The sequence below is a fragment of the Bombus terrestris genome, chromosome 5 (assembly GCF_910591885.1).
Source record: "Bombus terrestris chromosome 5, iyBomTerr1.2, whole genome shotgun sequence".
Classification (NCBI taxonomy): Eukaryota; Metazoa; Arthropoda; class Insecta; order Hymenoptera; family Apidae; genus Bombus; species Bombus terrestris.
In genome coordinates, this window is record NC_063273.1 from 1,335,841 (window position 1) to 1,354,627 (window position 18,787).

General features: G+C 32.7%; 5 protein-coding genes across 6 annotated transcripts; 3 read left to right on the plus strand and 2 right to left on the minus strand.

Annotated features, from left to right (window-relative positions):
- The first annotated feature begins 29 nt into the window (after positions 1 to 29).
- LOC100644401 (luciferin 4-monooxygenase) lies at positions 30 to 6,788 on the plus strand. The gene is made up of 11 exons (XM_003395795.4): positions 30 to 133; positions 267 to 331; positions 566 to 716; positions 798 to 1,591; positions 1,678 to 1,850; positions 1,913 to 2,320; positions 2,392 to 2,509; positions 3,286 to 3,400; positions 5,174 to 5,971; positions 6,094 to 6,392; positions 6,533 to 6,788. Exons 3-11 carry the CDS (start codon positions 600 to 602, stop codon positions 6,729 to 6,731), a joined length of 3,021 nt encoding a protein of 1,006 aa, XP_003395843.2. The 5' UTR covers positions 30 to 133; positions 267 to 331; positions 566 to 599; the 3' UTR covers positions 6,732 to 6,788.
- Positions 2,531 to 4,850, minus strand: LOC100644520 (3'(2'),5'-bisphosphate nucleotidase 1). The gene is made up of 5 exons (XM_003395796.3): positions 4,715 to 4,850; positions 3,626 to 4,111; positions 3,317 to 3,536; positions 3,156 to 3,240; positions 2,531 to 3,047 (listed from the first exon to the last, which is right to left on the minus strand). Exons 2-5 carry the CDS (start codon positions 3,981 to 3,983, stop codon positions 2,787 to 2,789), a joined length of 924 nt encoding a protein of 307 aa, XP_003395844.1. The 5' UTR covers positions 3,984 to 4,111; positions 4,715 to 4,850; the 3' UTR covers positions 2,531 to 2,786.
- Positions 6,789 to 7,125: 337 nt separating the features above from the next.
- On the plus strand, positions 7,126 to 8,304 carry LOC105665776. The gene is made up of 2 exons (XM_012308990.3): positions 7,126 to 7,265; positions 7,352 to 8,304. The coding sequence occupies exons 1-2, from the start codon at positions 7,152 to 7,154 to the stop codon at positions 7,805 to 7,807; spliced, it is 570 nt and encodes a 189-aa protein (XP_012164380.1). The 5' UTR covers positions 7,126 to 7,151; the 3' UTR covers positions 7,808 to 8,304.
- On the minus strand, positions 7,892 to 9,496 carry LOC100644759 (transmembrane protein 179). 2 transcript variants are annotated; one of them, XM_012308991.3, is made up of 3 exons: positions 9,407 to 9,496; positions 9,178 to 9,320; positions 7,892 to 9,094 (listed from the first exon to the last, which is right to left on the minus strand). In XM_012308991.3, the coding sequence occupies exons 2-3, from the start codon at positions 9,285 to 9,287 to the stop codon at positions 8,539 to 8,541; spliced, it is 666 nt and encodes a 221-aa protein (XP_012164381.1). In that variant the 5' UTR covers positions 9,288 to 9,320; positions 9,407 to 9,496; the 3' UTR covers positions 7,892 to 8,538. The 2 variants fall into 2 exon arrangements, with proteins under 2 accessions (XP_012164381.1, XP_003395846.1); XM_003395798.4 differs by lacking the exon at positions 9,407 to 9,496 and having other exon boundaries at positions 9,178 to 9,396.
- Positions 9,497 to 10,182: 686 nt separating this feature from the next.
- On the plus strand, positions 10,183 to 18,762 carry LOC100644291 (autophagy-related protein 2 homolog B). Its single transcript, XM_020862932.2, has 19 exons — positions 10,183 to 10,690; positions 10,856 to 11,168; positions 11,244 to 11,557; positions 11,630 to 11,809; positions 11,912 to 12,136; positions 12,215 to 12,687; positions 12,757 to 13,065; positions 13,129 to 13,246; positions 13,329 to 13,429; positions 13,508 to 14,020; positions 14,092 to 14,370; positions 14,445 to 14,970; positions 15,071 to 15,258; positions 15,331 to 15,833; positions 15,898 to 16,378; positions 16,453 to 17,214; positions 17,317 to 17,591; positions 17,673 to 17,974; positions 18,040 to 18,762. Exons 1-19 carry the CDS (start codon positions 10,517 to 10,519, stop codon positions 18,277 to 18,279), a joined length of 6,276 nt encoding a protein of 2,091 aa, XP_020718591.2. The 5' UTR covers positions 10,183 to 10,516; the 3' UTR covers positions 18,280 to 18,762.
- The last annotated feature ends 25 nt before the right edge of the window (positions 18,763 to 18,787 follow it).

Below are 18,787 nucleotides of genomic sequence, written 5' to 3' on the forward strand. Positions count from 1 at the left end.
TATGTACAATCCTCGCTTCATTCAATCTCGCAATACGTGCTGCCATCTTCGACAGTGTATATACGTCATAAAATTGACAACTTTAAATTGTAAATAATAATAAGAAAAAGGCATTAAAAATAAAGGGATTGGGGTTTGTATAGCATTTTAAATAAATTGGTCAATGCTGTATTTACAAATATAAATTTTTCTAAGAAAAAATGCTGACTGATTAATATGAAAATTAAATATGTAATTATTTTACTTTACCACTCCCTATATTTTAGCTCTTAAGATCGCTTTATATACCCGATAGTAAGTGTGAAAAAAAAACGTATACATATAATCGTAGGTAAATGAACATATTTTTTGTATCTTCCATTAGAAGTATATTCAATGTAAATAAATGTAATCATATTATCTACAAAAAAATATTCAATTTAATCTAATCGAAAATTATAGTTTCTTTATTTGCACGATTAGATAAACTTTAATTAGCATATGGCATAAATGTTCAAATAAGATGCTTATTTGCATAACTTACTAATCTTCATTTTACTAAATAAAAGACAATTATTTTTTTCAGCGCGTCATAAAACACGCAAAAAGGTTTTCTCAGTATGCAAGAAAAAAATATTTTACATGGACCGTCATTGCCTGATTTGGAATTCAAGAATATAACATTAGGACAATTGATATTAAATCAATTAAGTATTCGTGGTTCTTGGGTAGCGCAGGTAAATCACTTTTTATTACGTTAAAAATCATTTAGGAGTAATACATTTAGTTCATATTAACTGGAAATACAAATTTTTCAGATAAATGCTTATACAGGAAAATCACAAACTTTTAAAGATATTTTAGACATTAGTCGGAAATTGGCAATTGCCTTTAATAAAGAAGGGCTAAAAAAAGATGATCGAATAGCTATATGTAGTGAAAACAATCTAGAATTTTGTCCAGTTGTATGTGCTGCATTTTACTTGGGTATTACTGTCTGCCCATTAAATCCACTTTATACAGAAAGAGAATTAAAACATGCATTAAATATATCAAAACCAAAATACATTTTTGTATCAGCAATCGGAGCAAAGAACATATACAAAGTTATTCCTCAGCTATTCTGGCAACCAAAGCTTATAATGTTAACAGAATCCATAGATAGTAAATTACCAAGTATTAAGACTCTAACATCAAACATAATTATTGATAACAACCTCCATGCCTGTTCTGTAGATGTTAATGATCATGTGACAGTTATTTCATGCTCTAGTGGCACTACAGGATTGCCGAAAGGAGTAATGTTAACAGACAAAAACTTTTTGTCTGTGATAAAAAATCTTGCAGTTGCATCGCCTAATATTGTAAATACCAATACAACAGGTTTAGCTTTATTACCATTCTTCCATGTGTATTCATTTTCCGTGATGCTGGTAGCACTCCTTTTTGGAAATAAAAACGTGATTCTTCCACGTTTTGAAGAGAAACTATTCTTACATGCCATAGAAAAGTACAAAATCGAGCACATAACTGTTGTACCACCACTTATGGTGTTTTTAGCGAAACATCCTATTGTAGATAAATATAATTTATCTAGCATTAAAGAGATTTGGTGAGTTCAATTATTTAGCATATCCCACTAGGAAACAATGTTTTATTTTATCAAAAATCGAAAATTCGTATCTTTTACTTAATTAGGTGTGGTGCAGCACCTTTATCTGAGGAAATTGCAAAGATGGTTGTAAAGAGATTAAATATGCCAATAATAAAACAAGGATATGGATTAACAGAAACTACTTTGGCAGTGATAAATTCACCTGATAATAATACGAAATATACGAGTGTAGGAACGTTAGTACCAGGAGTATCAGGTAAAAACTAAAAAGTTATGTTTTACACATTTGTCTCTGATACCTTTTTTTGTAACATGTAGCTAAAGTAATACCAATTGATGGAGATGAATCAAGTAAACCCCTAGGACCAAACAATATAGGAGAATTATGTTTCAAAGGAGATATAATAATGAAAGGATACTGCGATAATGAACAAGCTACCGCGGCAACAATCGATAAAGATGGTTGGTTGCATTCAGGCGATGTAGGATATTACGATGAACAAGGCTATTTCTATATAGTAGATCGTATGAAAGAACTTATTAAATACAAAGGATTTCAAGTTCCACCAGCTGAATTAGAAGCAATATTATTAACTTGCCCTGAAATTAAAGACGCGGCGGTTATTGGACTACCGCATGAAGAAGCAGGCGAACTACCGGCTGCTTTTGTTGTTAAGCAAGAAGGATCTAATATAACAGCAGAAGATATTATTAAATTCGTAAATGGTAAATTTTTTAACTAACATGCTAATTTTTGAATTAGCTGTTTCATATCTAATTAATAGAAAATGTTTCAGAGCGTGTATCAAGCCATAAACGACTTCGAGGTGGTATTAAATTCATTGAAAGTATTCCACGAACTGCATCGGGAAAAATCCTACGACGAATCCTGCATGATACACTCAAATCAAAATTGTAAAAAATTGACAAAAAGAATGAGACATTACCAATTTAAATATATTCTTCCTTTATATTTACATTTGTTCCAAAAAGGTTTAAAAGATGCTGTAACTATAGATATTTAGTGAACTTGTATCAGAACATATTTTTAATTTACTTCTTACTAAAATTATAAAAAGTTTGAAGTGCAAAAAGAAAAAGGTTGAAATTTTCTATTCTAGCCATGTTCTCAGAATCTTTCAATATCCTATTTAAATATATATTAAAACATTTTCTATAAAGTTATAGGACACTACTGTCCTAATTTTTGTTTTATTTCATATGGTATGTGATTTAAATACCATTGATGAGTTTGACCAGGGGCAGTAGCTAACACACCTTTGTCATTTGAATATGCTGTTTCTGCATTATAGGAATACTGCTCTCCATAAAAGTCAGTTAGTGTGCCACCAACTGCGTAAAGAATAGCTTCAGGGGCACAAGTATCCCACCTTTTGCAACCTTTACTAGCAAACACATAAGCATGAGCCTTGCCTTCCATTAAAAGTATCACCTATTGAATAAATAACAATAATGAAGTTATCTAAGAAACAATACTTATATCATATATATAAAATACTACTAAATGACTAAAAAATAATAACTACACTAATTATATTACCTTATATCCTGCACCACCAACTCGTAAAACTTCATCAGGAGATAAAGCATTTATAGCTGCTTGAACATTGCTATCTGAATGTGAACTGAAAGAATGTAACATGTTTGTAATTTTCTGTTTAAAACAACAGCAACCTTAACCATTTTAAAATCCAATTATACCTTGTAGTTGTAATTATTCTTTTTCCTTCTGGTGGAGGAGTTGGTGCAAACCCACCAAATCCCACACCATTAATACCCCAGAGAGTACGTCCTAGTATTTCATTTTCTGTATTTTTATAATACGGCTGATGAATTATACCTCCAACTGCTCTATGTCCAACTGCCACTCCTACTAGTACTGTAACATGTTCCACAAGACCTTGTGCATACTCTGACGTCCCTAAAAATATTAGTTCAATTAAATATACATATTTGGCAAATAAACTATGATGACATAAGATGATTGAAATAAACAATATACATATATACCATCCAATGGATCTACCCAAATACACACATCTTTAGGATCAATATCTTCCAGATAGGCTGGTAACTTTAATTTTAGTACTTCTTGATCCACATCTGTTACAATCCAATCAGACGGTACCTCACAGTTTGATGCTCCTTCTTCACCAATAATGGTAATATTTGGAAATTGCTGGCTTAATGAAGCAATAATACACCTTTGAGCACAACGATCAGCTTCAGTTTGTAAATCATCCTTGCCTTTCTCTACTATATTTAGGCCTCCATGAGCCATAACATCTCTTATAATTTTACCTGCTCTTACTGTAGCAGTTATAGAAGAAGCCACTATTCGAGATAGTAAACAAGCACTTTGTGCCATTTTTCAACTGTTTTTCTTAATATTAATAGATATTCACACTTCTCTTCTTAAAAGAAACTGAATCTCTTATTGACAATGCTTCAAATATGTATTATACATATGATTGTGTCCAGTATCCTGATCACAAGCTATAAAAAAATTAAACAAAAAGCTTAGAAAGTAATGTCAACTCTCAAGGTTATATTGGGCAAAATACACATTAAATTCTTACCAAAGCTACACATTAATTCTTTAATATAGTAGCAGTAGAATTAAAAATAAAATTCTTCATACATATTTTTTTATACAACGGAAGCTTTAACATATGTATAAAGTGAAATATAATCTTTATTTCAATATTTACTTCTCCCTCCCCCCCCCCTATACTAATATTATAATATTTCGAAAAATTATTTCCACCAAAAATGTTTAATATATGTAGGTCATATTGTATATGATTTGTGAAAACAATCAACTAAAGACTTTTAGAACTATTTAGTTTCATTTATTTCAAATCGAAGTGTCAGAAATTTAAATATGCGTTGTAAGATAGAAATCATTTATTAAACCATTTCCTTTGTTTCATTGATAAATCCATTAATAAATTAGCACTAATTGCAGGTATATGTAATATAATTCTTCTAAATATGCCTACATATTATTATTTCCAAATTATAAAAAAATATAAACAACGAAAAATAATTTACTCGTGAAAAAAAAATAAATATCGAAAGGAAAGTTAGAGTACTTACAAATTCGTAATATCAGCTCAATTAAAACAGCAATGTACAATATTATAACAAAGCAGATAACTACCCGTATAATAACATTGTACAAACATTTAATTACGATATCAATCACAGCGGATACCTATAATTTTTCAATATTATTTTTCTTTAAGCATATCATAAAGATGTTATAAAAAATTAGTATCATTTTTTTAATATCACAGATTATTTTATACCAAAGCTATCAAAGTCTCGCGTTCTATCATTCAATCTACTCTTTATGTATATATACAGATTCTAGTATTAACAATATTGTTCAATTATAGCAAGAGAAAGAGAAAAATGACATTTCATAACTAGATTTTCAAAATAACAATCAAAAAATGTGATAAAGTGAGATTTCTTTTATACTTTCTGTTTGATTTCTATATCAAACTGTGATGTATGGGCTTAACCTCAAAAACGTCTTTCGCAATATAATAGCTATTGCTGTTCAAAGGAATAAAAACAATGTTATATCATAAATTAATAACATTATCGATTTCATGTACAGTACAAGTTAGGAAATTGCATAATAATGTCATTCACTCTTTGACAAGAAAGCGTATTTCATATTTAAGTTTTATGCAATTATCACAGTACAAAAACAACTCAAACTATTTACATACAGAAAATGATGAGATTAAAAATATTCCTCTAGCACTCTCCGAATATTTAAATGATATGAATCCAATATTTAGGAAGAAAGTTATAAAAGATTATTTGTCATTAAAAGTAAATAGGGCCGATCCATATTTAATAAATGATAATGTAAGCAATGAGTTTACCAGATTGATTAAAGATGATTTATTAGAAAATATGTGTTATGTGATTGAATTAAACCCTGGCTATGGTTTATTAACAAGAAGGTTGTTAGAAGCTGGTGTATCATTTATACATTTGTATGAAAGTCATGATGAATTTCATGACGAACTACAAAGTTTAAAAGCAATCTTTCCTAATCGAGTTAACATAACACAATTAAATCTTCTTAGGATGAGCAAAATGTCAGGTTTAAATAACTCATATGATATGCCTAATAAGCCTAATATACACTTATGTAAACTATATAATAATGTACCAAAAAGAGAATGGGAAGAAGAAAGTTGTATGCAAATAATTGGAACAGTAACTAAATCTATATTTATAAGACACTTAGTAATAAGTGTAATATTTCAAACAGGCTTCATGATGCACGGAAGACCAATTTTTTATCTTGCATTATCACCATCTATATGGAATGTCAGTACTGCTAGTTTAGACTTTTTCTTATATACATGTCAAAACAGTCTGTAACACTTTTACTTAAATGAAGTTTAAAAAACTTTTAGATTGCTATAATTGTTAATTTGTTACCTTTTCAGTATATTAAATGCGACGCTAAAAGAAGTTCAACTTTATATATTATGTTTAACATACTATTTAATGCTACAATGTTTGGAACATTAGATAGAAAAGGATTTCTACCATGGCAACAAATCAGAAAAGTAAAGACTAGAACGCTTACATTTGAGGATGATAATCAACTACTTTATGTTGTTAAATTAGAACCAAACTCTAATCTTTTATCATTATTTGGTGGAAGGGAACAACTGATATATTTTTGGCATTTTGTTCGATTTTGTTTCTATAGGCCATCATTGAGGATAATACCAACATTGGAGTGAGTATAACTGTATAGAAGTAACATTTATTCAGAATGTTTTTAAAATACATTAATATGTATATTATATTTACATTAATATGTATATGTATTACATTAATATGTATATTTGTATATTTTTATTAATACAAATGTTTTAGGAGAATAATACCAGGTTTTGGTGAAAGATTAATAGAACAAGATTACAATATATTTACTCAGTTTAAGGAATTGAATATTAATCAAATCATTGATCTTTATATGCAGTTTAAATCTTATCCAGGATTTAATGAAAGTTCCTTTTTAGCAAGTGGAAATAATATTAGAAGAATGTATGATCCATATATGCAAGCAGAATGAAGTTAATCAGTTATGAATGTGATGAAGCACTTAATAAACTTAAAATACAGAAAAATATGATGTTTTGAGTTAATAATTTTTATATTCAAAGTTCATACATTTTATCTGTATTAGAAAAAGAATATAGAATTGTACACTGAAAAGTAGTGGGAGTGAAACTTGAATTACCAGTAAATGCTTAATGTTGATTGGTCATTGATTTTAACTTTCTTATTGTATTTAACTATACTTGCCCTTGAAATTTTCATAGCTATAGTGTACTACAAAGTGTAAGCATTTTTACTTACTTTTTTTTATAATGGAGGTTTACTTGATTATGTCTATGTATTAAATAAAAAATTTAAATAATTTACGACTTTCAAGAAGGCCAAATACTTCTTCCAATTTTATATGAAGATCTTATTATATTATACATAAAAAATGAAGTGGATAGTTTTTGTTATAACATTAGTAATATGCAATTATATAATATCCTGTCAGGATATTGTATTTCCGAATAATGAAGAGATATCTCACGTGAGCGGCAATGCGGCGGTAATTATAATTAAGGGGCATAAGGAAGGAGACGACTAATCATATGATATAAGGAAAATCAGACAATGTTTTCCTTTTTGTTTTAGATAACAGAACGTATTCCAGTGGCTGCACCAAATATATGTCCCAAAGGCATGCTTCTTTATCCTGGAGCTGGAAGTAAAAGTACATGGGTATGCGATTGTAGGCCTAGATTTCTATATTTTCCATTGAATGATAGTTGTCACGAAGCATATAGACAAGGACCTTGTGCACCACAGAATTATGTTGTACTTCCTAAGGACGAAGTTATACCAAAATGTGTAAAAAATCCTTGCGTGGAAGATGGCTTAGTACAATATAATAATACATGTTATCCTCTAAGAACTAGAGGTGGTCCTTGTGCCCCTGATGGAGTAATAGGAGTGAATGAAACTACATTTGACTTAGAATGTGTGTCAACGGACATTGCACCATTTGTAATTATTGATTCACCTTTAAGAAAGTGCCCCGTGGGAAGCCGTAGGAATGCTCTTGGAATATGTAGAGTAATTTTGACCTAATATGTTTCTATTTAACAAATTTCTGTTTTTTTTAATAACATGGTATTTATTTGTTTGGCCTCTTTCATATAATAAATATCAATATATTATTACAATTCTGATATATTATGAGAATATATATAACATTTATATTTACAAAATATAGTTCTTACTACATTTATGTATGCTTATCTATAACATGGAACTCTTAATTTACATACATACGTTCATGGAATATAATCGTGTATGTCTATACTTACAAATATCACCAATTGTATATTACATGTTCTTTATGTAATATATATCTCAATAATATATTTTAATGTAATTTATATCATTTTTACATACTGTATATACAATTGGGCGGAAATATAATACACAATAAAAAAACTAAAATACTATCAGTTAAATTAAAGGTACTGAACCTAAATTCTAATTTAAAGCATAAATTGCAATTTTATACAGTCTTGATATGTATAAACGCAAAGATATAGCTAATAAATTATATCTTTTAAGTATAAGCCATATTCATTTCAACATTATAACTTCTTACTTCTGTAAATACAGTTTTTCAACTCCTTAATAGATTAAATAAATCATCTTGGAGCATATTAAATGTTTATGATTATATTGATTACAACAAAGTGTGCGTTTGGAAAACTGATTTCATAGAGTATAAATATTTCTCTGAAGAGTAAGAATAATAAAATAAAAAATACTACCATTTTAAGAATTTTAGACAATCAAAATTTTTAAGTTGATTCTTGAATTTCGTTACTTCTAGCAGCTTCTATTAATCTTTGTCTTTCTCTGTACATTGAAACCTTCATATTTTCTAATTGATGATATCGTAACAATTTTAGTACTGCGAATACTGACAGGCCAACCCAAATAGATAAACTGGTCCATGTACCAAATTGGACTGCAGCTAATTCAATATGAAAACCATTTGTGTCTATACCATCAGCTTTGTCAATGTCATTCCCAGCTGCCAATTCGCAAGATGGAAATCTTTTGGTCATACATTGACACCAAGTCATAAATCCAAGCGTAATAATAATTGCAGCGATTAAAGTGATTGTTGTAAGGAATATTGAACTAACAACATCTATGAATGCAGATAGGAAGGAACTGTCTTCTCCACGGTACATAAGCAGGGAAAGCCGATAAATTTGAACCGCAGATGTTAACAACAGCATCAAACCAACAAATATTGTGTAATTACAGTATGCTTGTGAGGCCCAATTTACTACAAACTGACCGTCTGATTCTTGCCAAGTTCCTGTTGAGAACAACAGACAATGTCCTCTGTAAACAAATGTTAATCAGTGCATAACATTCTAATAATATTTGTTATATCGAGACTCGGTTTTATTTAGAATGACAACTACCTAAATTCGTCTTCATGCAAACTCATTGGTATGATGATACAAAGTGATAAAACAAGAGCTACGACATATCCAGATATTTGACTAAGAAGTAAGATATTGGTTAATGCCATCTTTCAAATGACAAAAGAAAATTTCTTTGTTATCTGTAGGAACAGAAAATATAATCCTTAATTAATTTTTAGCAAATTATCAGACAATCCGAATGACAGATCAACCAATTTCCACATACCTGAACTTATTAGTAAATTATATACAGAAATTACTATGAACATAGACACATTCAGGCTAGTAAACATTTTAAAAATATCTTGCATCGATTACATTGACTTTTAAAAAACCATGATTAAACGATTAACATTCAAACGATATTTAAGAAGAGCGAATTGTTCGTTGAAGAAAAACAATTGTTTTGTTTGAAACATGAAAAATACATAACAAATAATTTAAACTGTTAAAGATAAGAATAAAGATATAAATGCTTCATACTTCGATTCGGTTTAAAGAGCAATTTGCATGTGCATTTAAAAAAGAAACACAATAAAAAGAATACATCTAGTCGTTTATCGTACGATCTTTTCTTCCAAAAAATCATATTCTTTCATACATATGCATTCAAACATTTATATAGTAATATTATAATAAAAATAATTTTCATCTATATCTTATACGTTTTAAAATTAACGATGAATAAAAGAATTTTCCCTTAAATATCTTTCAAAAAGTAACATTCAGAAAAGCATAGGATATAATTATTTAATTTCATTCCTTAACTTTTTGTATTATTTCATTCATTATAGGAAAATAGAAATGAAGATGCTCGCGTTCATAAAAAAAAAACGTGTAAAACAAAAAAGTTGCAAAAAACTATGAAAATAGTTGAACATGATAAAGTTTTTACATAAAATCTAGGAAGGAAAATATAAAACGAAAAATCCATCGATACAGGAAAGGGAAAGGAACATTGGAAAACAGAGGTATCGGTTCATCTCTCTCCATAGTCAGCTGATTTCAGTCAATGAGACACCAGTGTTTCATTTCATAGTGTTTGTCCGATAGATTGAATTCTATGTATGCGGGTGTGCGTGTGTGCATGCGTGTGTAGTTGCATCCAAAGGAAAATATTACGCAGCTAGAACCCCGTTATATCCGAATCACCGTATTATGTTAAGGATCATTGCACCAAAGTGGACACGTGTTGGAAAGATGGAATTCACGTGGATAAATTGCTATTCCTACACTGTGCCCGAATAACAGGCCTAATAACGAGACGCATGACGAGAGTTACTTTCGAAAATTCCATGTCTTTCATAGATTAGATTGTCAAACGTGGGTAGAAAATATGTCTTGGTTGGGATGCATTCCTTGGTCTCAAGGGATCAAGAAACGAGCTTGCAGGTATCTCCTACAACGATATCTGGGTCAATTTTTGGAGGAAAAATTGACATTGGATCAGCTCACTGTAGATCTGTACAATGGAACTGGTCGTGTAACCAATGTCAGCCTTGATGTACAGGTACTGTCATTTTCTTTGTTTTATGTTTCTTTGTTAGCTCTCAGCTAAAAATAAAGATAAGGCAATTACTTTAGGCCATGCGTGAAGTTATTTGTTTGCCCGTAATGACATTTAAAAGTGAGTAAAAAGATTTATAAATATGCATGTGAATTTTTTTTGTAACAGGCCCTTAACGAAATGGGAGAGCAACAACAACTTCCATTAGAATTTGTTGATGGTTTTGTATCAGAAATGTCTGTTAGCATACCATGGTCAGCTTTGCTTAGTGAAGCTAGTTATGTAGAAGTTACCAGTTTAAGATTAACCGTTCAGCCTAGACAGAGAGCAAAAACTGGAACTTCAATGTTTGAGTCTATGTGGAGCTCTATGACATCCAGCATGCAACTTGCACAAGAGTGCTTACAGGAAGATGCAAAAAGTGCTGGAAATTCACAGCCATTAGAAGGAGTTGAATTGTTTGCACAAACAATAGATTCAAGTAAGGATTTGCAAATGTTTCAGAAAAGTGGTGATGAGATGTTGTTAGAATATATATAATATTTATGTATTTCAGTTTTATGTAGAGTGAAAGTAAGATTTATAGATACCGTAATACGTTTGGAACATGTGCCACTAGATTCTTCAACAGGGGTTGCAATAGAAATGTGTATAAAAAATCTTGAATATTCGGATGAAGCAGGCTTAGATCCAAGCAGTACTTCATTAGACCCTAGTCAGTCAACAAAAGGATATGTTGTGTCAGCATTCACAACAAAAAGGTTTTATTTAGAAGGTGTGACGTTCCACACAGATGAATTTCCATCTCGAGCGAGAACTTTCTCTAGAAGCATTATAACAACAAGCAGAGGTTCTACACCAGATTCTAAAGTAACATTTTTTACTAGATCTAGCAAGAAATATATGTGACTGAACATTGTTTTAGGAAGTTTTTCTTTACAGAATTCAGATGGTCACTTCTCTTCTGCACAAATATCTCCTACTCAAAATATGCAAACTCCTCCAGAAGCAAATATTATTAATAATTTAAGCGAATCAAATCCTATAATGTTTGCTAAATTAGCAGGCAGACAGGAAATAAGATTAAAATTGAAGCAAGGAGAGGGTGTTTCAGGACCAAAGGTAAAACTTAATTATTAATTTGGTTTATTCGATATAAAAAAGAATAATAGCTTCAAATTATAATGTGTTTGGTATGAAATGAAAGAGAACTAATTACTTCAGGTAGAATTAGAAGTGACATTGGGATCCTTTACTTCATTTTTAAGTCCACGGCAAGTGCATGTCTTATTGGAATTGGCGCATGGACTTGCTTCTCCAGATTTAGAGGATGTTAGTAATGTTGCGCCAAGAGCGTGTACGGAAAAGCCTATGGCTGGTAGTGACTTTAATCGCGTCGAACGAGAACTTATTCATCAAATACATCCAACTCAAGGATTACGTTCTATGGTATACTATAAAAGTTGTAATAGTGCAATTTCAAAAAATTGGAAAGAATATATTATGTTTAAAAAAATTTTCTAACAGGATTTAAGGCATGCACAAGGATGGTCGACGGCATCTTTAGATGAGTCAGATAATAAAGACGAGTTTTTACCGATGCGGTTACCTGGTTCAACATCAATGAATGATTCGATCACAAGCAATAATATTAGCATGGACGGGAGTATATTATCTAGTAGCATTAGTTTAAAAAGTTCAGCAACAAATTTACCAAAGCAACAGAAACACAGGCATAGTGTGGATAATAGTCCATCTGCAGAAACATCTCATTTTCACGTAAGGGTATCTTCAATAGCTGTAATCCTACTGCACGAAGACATACTAACCACGTGCGTAGAAGGAGGTGGCTTAACGTGTTCCAGTATACGTCAGATGAAAAATTCGGCGGACGAATTTTTCAAACAATTAGGAATGTTCAGAGCTGGAGGATATGGAAACAAAGACTTTGATAAGGCATCAAAAGTACTCTTAGAAGCTTGCCATTTAAGTCATATTAGGTATCTAAAATTAGTATACGACAAATGAAATATGAAACCTCGAATTAAGTACTTTATTGCTTATTGTAGATTACTTGCTGCGCCGTTAGTAATTGAAGGGAGAGAAAAAAATGTTTCATGGTTCTCTGTAGTATCTGGGACACTAACTTTAGCTAGCTTAGAAATTGTAGAATGTTTAATTGATTCAAATAATTCTGGTGCAAACGTGACTCCACCAGCTGAATTTGTTGAACTGCTTACATTTCCAAAGGAGGATTCAACGAATTTTGGCTTCACTAATAAAACAGACTTTAAAATGAAATTTAAATATGTAGAGCATATTGAAAATATAGGATATGCTCAATTATTGAAATGTGCAGATCCACATACAACAATTGAGTAAGTATATATATGTTTGAAACATGTCAGTTTGACTTAATTTCATCACATTTTTCCGTTTAGTATCGAGTTGGAACCGTGCAAAAGTGAAGTGGATATAACTATTGTAGATAGGATATGTGCTCTACTTAATCCGCAACCTATTTGCGTTTGTAATACTGTATCTAGTAATAAGAATACTGTAAGTTACCAATTTGTATTATTACTATATTAATTTACTAAACTGTGCAGTTTCCATTATTTTCTTGCTATATAATTTTTAGAATCAACAAACTTTATTTTATCAAGCCATAGAGAGTCCCACTTTGTCAGACTTTGCTGCTATGATAAACGTATCTTCGTCGCAATGTACAATAAAATTAAGGTAATTTACATACACGTACACAGAAACAAAGATCCATTGAAATTATAAAGCATTTCATGTACAATAATTTAAAAATAGGTTTCCAATACCAGATTTGAGACCTTTGCACGATATGAATCGGGCACCATGGTGGAAGAGATCGGTGAGAACAGATTACATGATTTTGAAAATGACAGATGCACAAATTCATTCTCGCCCGCATTCAATTTTCTCGAAGAATCGCCCGCATTCTGTGAAAAAACATTTCGAAATTCAATTCCGAAAGTTACTGCTTTCGTATGCAGAAACGGAGACAGACGTTCCATTAAATATAGGCAAAGTTACAACTCATGAAAAAAATAATGTATCGTGTCAACAAGTTAACGAAGGATTTGATTGGGCTAGAATAGTTATTACAATCTATCCACAACGTTTAAGCGATCAGCTGGAAGATAGCTCTGAAGGAGAGCCAGATTCTAGTTTCGATGAGACTCTAGAAAATACGCCTAAACATCAGCCATCTCCGTTCAGTTCAAAGCGTGTTATTCATGAATCTGATACCCCTCATTCGAAACCCCCTACACAGGGCGACAAGAATGATTCAGAACAAAGGTTTGCGTGATGGTATTTTTTAATTTACGAAAGCATGACGCGACATATATCTGACTCTATGAATTCAACAGAGAGGGCGAAGAATTAATCATACCAGGAAGTCGAGAAGAGATGTTAGAGTTCATGGACGAAGGCATCCGTAGTTCCAGAATACAATTAGAAATTAACTTCCCGTGTGTTTCCGTCCAAATACCATCGAAACATCTGTATGAATTGCTATACAATAGATTCAATACTGATCTTTTTTTATGGAAACCATCGGCGCCAAGACCGAAGTATGGTACGCACATGGAAAATCACATAGGTCTCGATTTGGCATCTACCTTGTTGCAAGAATCTGTTTATCCTAGGTAACCAACATTGAAGGCAGATAATACAATTTTTATATATTCGATTAGAAAGATGTATAATTTTCTGTCTTAAGATTTAGCACGTGTAAAAGCAGGATTCAATATGATTCCGATTCGGACTCGGAGGAAGGGGGCATATTTTATTCTGTGGCCGACAAACATTACAGGCAGCATCAAAACAACATGTCGAGGAATGGTCAGAGTAATCTAGCACTAATTTTGAATATAGATCAAGGTCTTCTCTGTATGTATACTCCTGTACGTGACTCAATGCGCAACGTCATCCCTGGGCAACAAGGCGAATTAATAATTCGATTAGAAGATGCGACGATATTTTCGGTAACCGCGTACAAAGGAAATTCAAATCTGGGTTACGTTTGCGCCATGATAAGGGGGATGTCTTTGGATCATTGTGGATTAATGACGACCCCTTTGCAACCACCGTCACTGAGACCTATTAATAGCGACATTCCGCAACATTGTCAAAACACTATATATAAAAGCGGGCTAAACGAGAACGTAATGGGAACAAACAATAATGATGATATGGTGATGCTCGCTATTAGGATACAAGCTGCTCATCAAACGCACCGTATTAAAGTTCGTTTCTTTTTTCTTTTCTTCCTTTTTTCTTTTAAACTCCGAATAAAATTATCATTTTCATTAATCGATCGAATAATCATAAGTTGTTTTGAAATAGACTTTCAGAGTAGCGGTAGGCATTGCAAATGCTACATTAAGGCATAGAATGTGTAACACTGGCACATCGTGGTTTACACAGTTAACAGATTGTTTGGACGTAGCCGATCATCCTGTTGCTGGATATTCTCCACCAGGAATATTAACAGAATTACACTTGCATCTTTGGAATTGCATGGTCGATTACAGGTTCTTATTTTCATTGACTTAAGCAATATTCACTAAGCACAATAATGTAATAGGGAATTCACATGATTTCAGACCAATTCATCTGCCATTAAGGTCAATGGTAACTCTTGGTAATTTTAGCGTTTCCAGCAATATTGCTGCGCATACAAACACTTCGACATTACGTTTTATAGCAGAAGATATTGCCTTGTTCATATCTAACAAATTAGGGAAAGGTGTGGATCTTCGTCGGGATTATGTGTGCGTAATGGACGTAGGATTGTTTGAATTGTCGCTGAGATTAAACGATAAAATGTGCGGTGGTGCACCTAGAGTGGATTTAAGGGCAAGCAATAACATGTTGCATGTTCGGACTTGCTCAGATTCTGCACGTGCTCTTATTCAATTGTTAACTTATTTTGCCAATGATGGGGATCTTTTGCCGAACATGGAAACCGCCGAAAGTAGTATTACCGTACCGAGTTCTGGCGATGAAGAAAGTCTTCTAGGGAATGAGTGTATTAATACTCTTAGTAAGAGTCAAGTTGAACGTGTTAACAGTTTGATGAAAGAGGCAATGGAAGAAACAGTAAAAGGTAATATCAAGTGATATAAGAGGAAACATCCTATATCTATTATTTCGTAAGAATTATGTTACAGGAATACCTTCGAATACAGACGGTAATACGTTAGTGAATGAAAATCAGGTGGAAGTGTTTTTCTTTCCCGATGAGTCTCGTCCTGCTTCACAGACAGTACCTGAAATGTGTAAAAGTTCCGAGAAATGTACCAAAACAGAATGTAATATAGAAGCTGAGGATCCAAACGAAGATTTTTGTATATTAGGAGAAGAAGCGGGTACAGGAATTATGCCCAGGCATGGTGTTCCAGAAGTTCGTTGGCTTTGTCAAGAATCTTTAAGGATAATAGATAATCACTTCGCGGTTCCACTCGGTAAAACTGATCTACTTAAGGCGCCAAGACATTTTCCCGCTCCAATTTTAAGATATACCCTTTGTGAAATGACTCTGATCTGGCACATGTACGGAGGGAAAGATTTTGAAACTCTGCAACCGACAGCCAAGAAACAAGTCAGTATCAATGATATTATGGTTCGTCCTAACACGGCGCCTCAGGATAAGTATGCATCCTAATCATTAAATATTAACGTGACCGATTCATATGCATTGTACAATATATCATTTACGTTTATAGAACTAGGTCACTATGGTGGGATGGCGTAGCTTTCAATAAATCTAATTCGAACGAAGTACATTTTGGAAGTGTGCCAAATTCACCACGTGGAAAATGTAGAGAAACAACCGATTGGCAAGTAATGGGAGGTCCTGGCCGCCGTCATGATATTTTAATGGAACTTCAGTTGAATAAAGTGCGCTTTCAACACGAAGTTTATCCGGAAAACACGACAGAAGCAGCAAGACAAATATTATTGGTAAACGAGATAGAAATCAGAGACAGATTGGCATCCTCGCATATCAACAAGTTCTTGTATCAATATAGTAGTGAAGCAAAACCGAGGCAGTCTCACGCGAACATGTTTGCCATGAAAGCGGTGCATGTTAGACCAGACCCAAGATTAAGTGCTCAAGAATGTTGTTTAAAACTCAGTCTACTGCCGTTGCGATTAAATATCGACCAGGATAGCCTACTGTTCTTGATAGAATTTTTCAGCGAATTGGGTAACGGTTCGAAGCAAGCTCAAGAAAATTCTAGTGCACCTAACAATTCGCAATCGGCCCCAGTGTCCAAGCAAGGAACACCGACGCATCACCCACCGGTTATGAGCGTGAACGATTCCGCGCCTAATGCATCAACGCCAACGAATACATCACAAAACGATAGCATAGATCCGAACTTATTGATACTCTTGGAGGATGAATTGATGATCAAAGAAAACAATGTGAAGACGAAACCGACGTATGAAGTTCACGAAGATTGTCAACCAATATATTTTAGGTAATATTAATAAAATTATAAATAATATTGGAATAATAGTTATAGACTAATGTCCCTTTTTGATATATAATATTGAAACTTGATTTATTTGATTCATGTTAGGAGTGTGATATTTTCCCCTGAAGTCCTTGTTCGATTAGATTATCATGGAAAACGTGTAGACCTCACTCATGGGCCGTTAGCAGGGCTTCTAATGGGCCTGGCGCAGTTGAATTGCTCCGAATTAAGACTGAAAAGATTAACACATCGGCATGGACTTCTGGGATTCGATAAATTAGTAACGTTTTTACTTTCCGAATGGTTGCAAGATATAAAGAAGAATCAACTTCCAAGTTTACTTGGCGGTGTCGGTCCCATGCACTCATTAGTACAATTGTGTAAGTATATGTTCGTCGTATTGTAAATAAAATTCAGAATAATGTAATATATATTTAAGCACGATAATATGCTTGTTGCAGTTCAAGGAATAAGGGATTTGTTCTGGTTGCCTATCGAACAATACCAGAAAGATGGTAGGATATTTAGAGGATTACAACGAGGTGCAAACAGTTTCACGACGTCTACCGCAATGGCGGCGTTGGAATTGACTTCTAGGTTGATACACGCTATACAAAGTACAGCCGAGACTGCTTATGATATGGTGAGTCCTGGTCCAAGCGTGAGGCGTAAACACAAGGGACAGAAAGGACGCCGGAAAAGATATAGTCAGCCATTGGATATTCGAGAAGGGATGGCTAATGCGTATATGCTAGTAAAAGAGGTAAATTATTGTGGAATGATAAAATACCGGAGTATAAGATCGCTAATTTTATTTTTTAATTTCAGGGCTTAGGAGAAACGGCAAATCAATTAGTTCGTGTAGCTAGCGAAGAACACGAGCAAAAAGGAGTCTCTGGTGCTGTAGGAGGTGTGTTACGACAAATACCACCGACTGTTGTGAAGCCAATTATCTTAGCTACAGAAGCGACGAGCAACGTTTTAGGTGGTATGCAATCGCAATTAGTACCAGATGCCAGACGGGAGGCAGCTCAAAAGTGGCGGCAAGATTCAAATGACGCGAATTGAAGTTGCTCCTCGGAGCGATGGTATAATTCGATGTTTCGATCGACTTTCGTGTAACACATGAGAATCCATGACGTGAATGAATGAATAATGTTATAGGAGAGAAATGCGGTTGAAGTTCTTTTATCGAGATAAGAGGTATACAAAAGATGAACTCGATGATGAGTAGTAAATTGGCTCGATGGTACATATGGCATTATCAAATCTTTCTTTGGACCTAAATCGCATAAATTTTGAAGAACGGAAAGTCATTTTTTAAATGATATAACACATTTATAACTAATTATATGTTTCAGTTTCATTGCTCTTGTTACGTATTACGAAAAGATCGATCCAATTTGTTATATTTATAGTTTATAAATAAAATATATATACCATCGTGAGCATCGTTTTCATAGCTTGTATGTATTTTTGTTCTAATAACGCGTATGTTTTATACCAATGATATGTATGTGAAAAATTTCATTAATAAAATTATGACGCTTATTATTGCATGCCACTTTTTGCTCGA

Coding starts and splice junctions, on each gene's coding strand:
- LOC100644401 (XM_003395795.4), top strand. CDS start 600: ATGCAAGAAAAAAATATTTTACATGGACCGTCATTGCCTGATTTGGAA. Junction 717..797: donor GTGGTTCTTGGGTAGCGCAG/GTAAATCACTTT, acceptor CAAATTTTTCAG/ATAAATGCTTATACAGGAAA. Junction 5,972..6,093: donor TATCACCATCTATATGGAAT/GTCAGTACTGCT, acceptor TTACCTTTTCAG/TATATTAAATGCGACGCTAA.
- LOC100644520 (XM_003395796.3), bottom strand. CDS start 3,983: ATGGCACAAAGTGCTTGTTTACTATCTCGAATAGTGGCTTCTTCTATA. Junction 3,537..3,625: donor TTGGGTAGATCCATTGGATG/GTATATATGTAT, acceptor TAATATTTTTAG/GGACGTCAGAGTATGCACAA. Junction 3,241..3,316: donor AGAATAATTACAACTACAAG/GTATAATTGGAT, acceptor ACATTCTTTCAG/TTCACATTCAGATAGCAATG.
- LOC105665776 (XM_012308990.3), top strand. CDS start 7,152: ATGAAGTGGATAGTTTTTGTTATAACATTAGTAATATGCAATTATATA. Junction 7,266..7,351: donor ACGTGAGCGGCAATGCGGCG/GTAATTATAATT, acceptor TTTTTGTTTTAG/ATAACAGAACGTATTCCAGT.
- LOC100644759 (XM_012308991.3), bottom strand. CDS start 9,287: ATGGCATTAACCAATATCTTACTTCTTAGTCAAATATCTGGATATGTC. Junction 9,095..9,177: donor TTGCATGAAGACGAATTTAG/GTAGTTGTCATT, acceptor ATTTGTTTACAG/AGGACATTGTCTGTTGTTCT.
- LOC100644291 (XM_020862932.2), top strand. CDS start 10,517: ATGTCTTGGTTGGGATGCATTCCTTGGTCTCAAGGGATCAAGAAACGA. Junction 11,810..11,911: donor AGGGTGTTTCAGGACCAAAG/GTAAAACTTAAT, acceptor TAATTACTTCAG/GTAGAATTAGAAGTGACATT. Junction 14,021..14,091: donor AAGAATGATTCAGAACAAAG/GTTTGCGTGATG, acceptor TGAATTCAACAG/AGAGGGCGAAGAATTAATCA.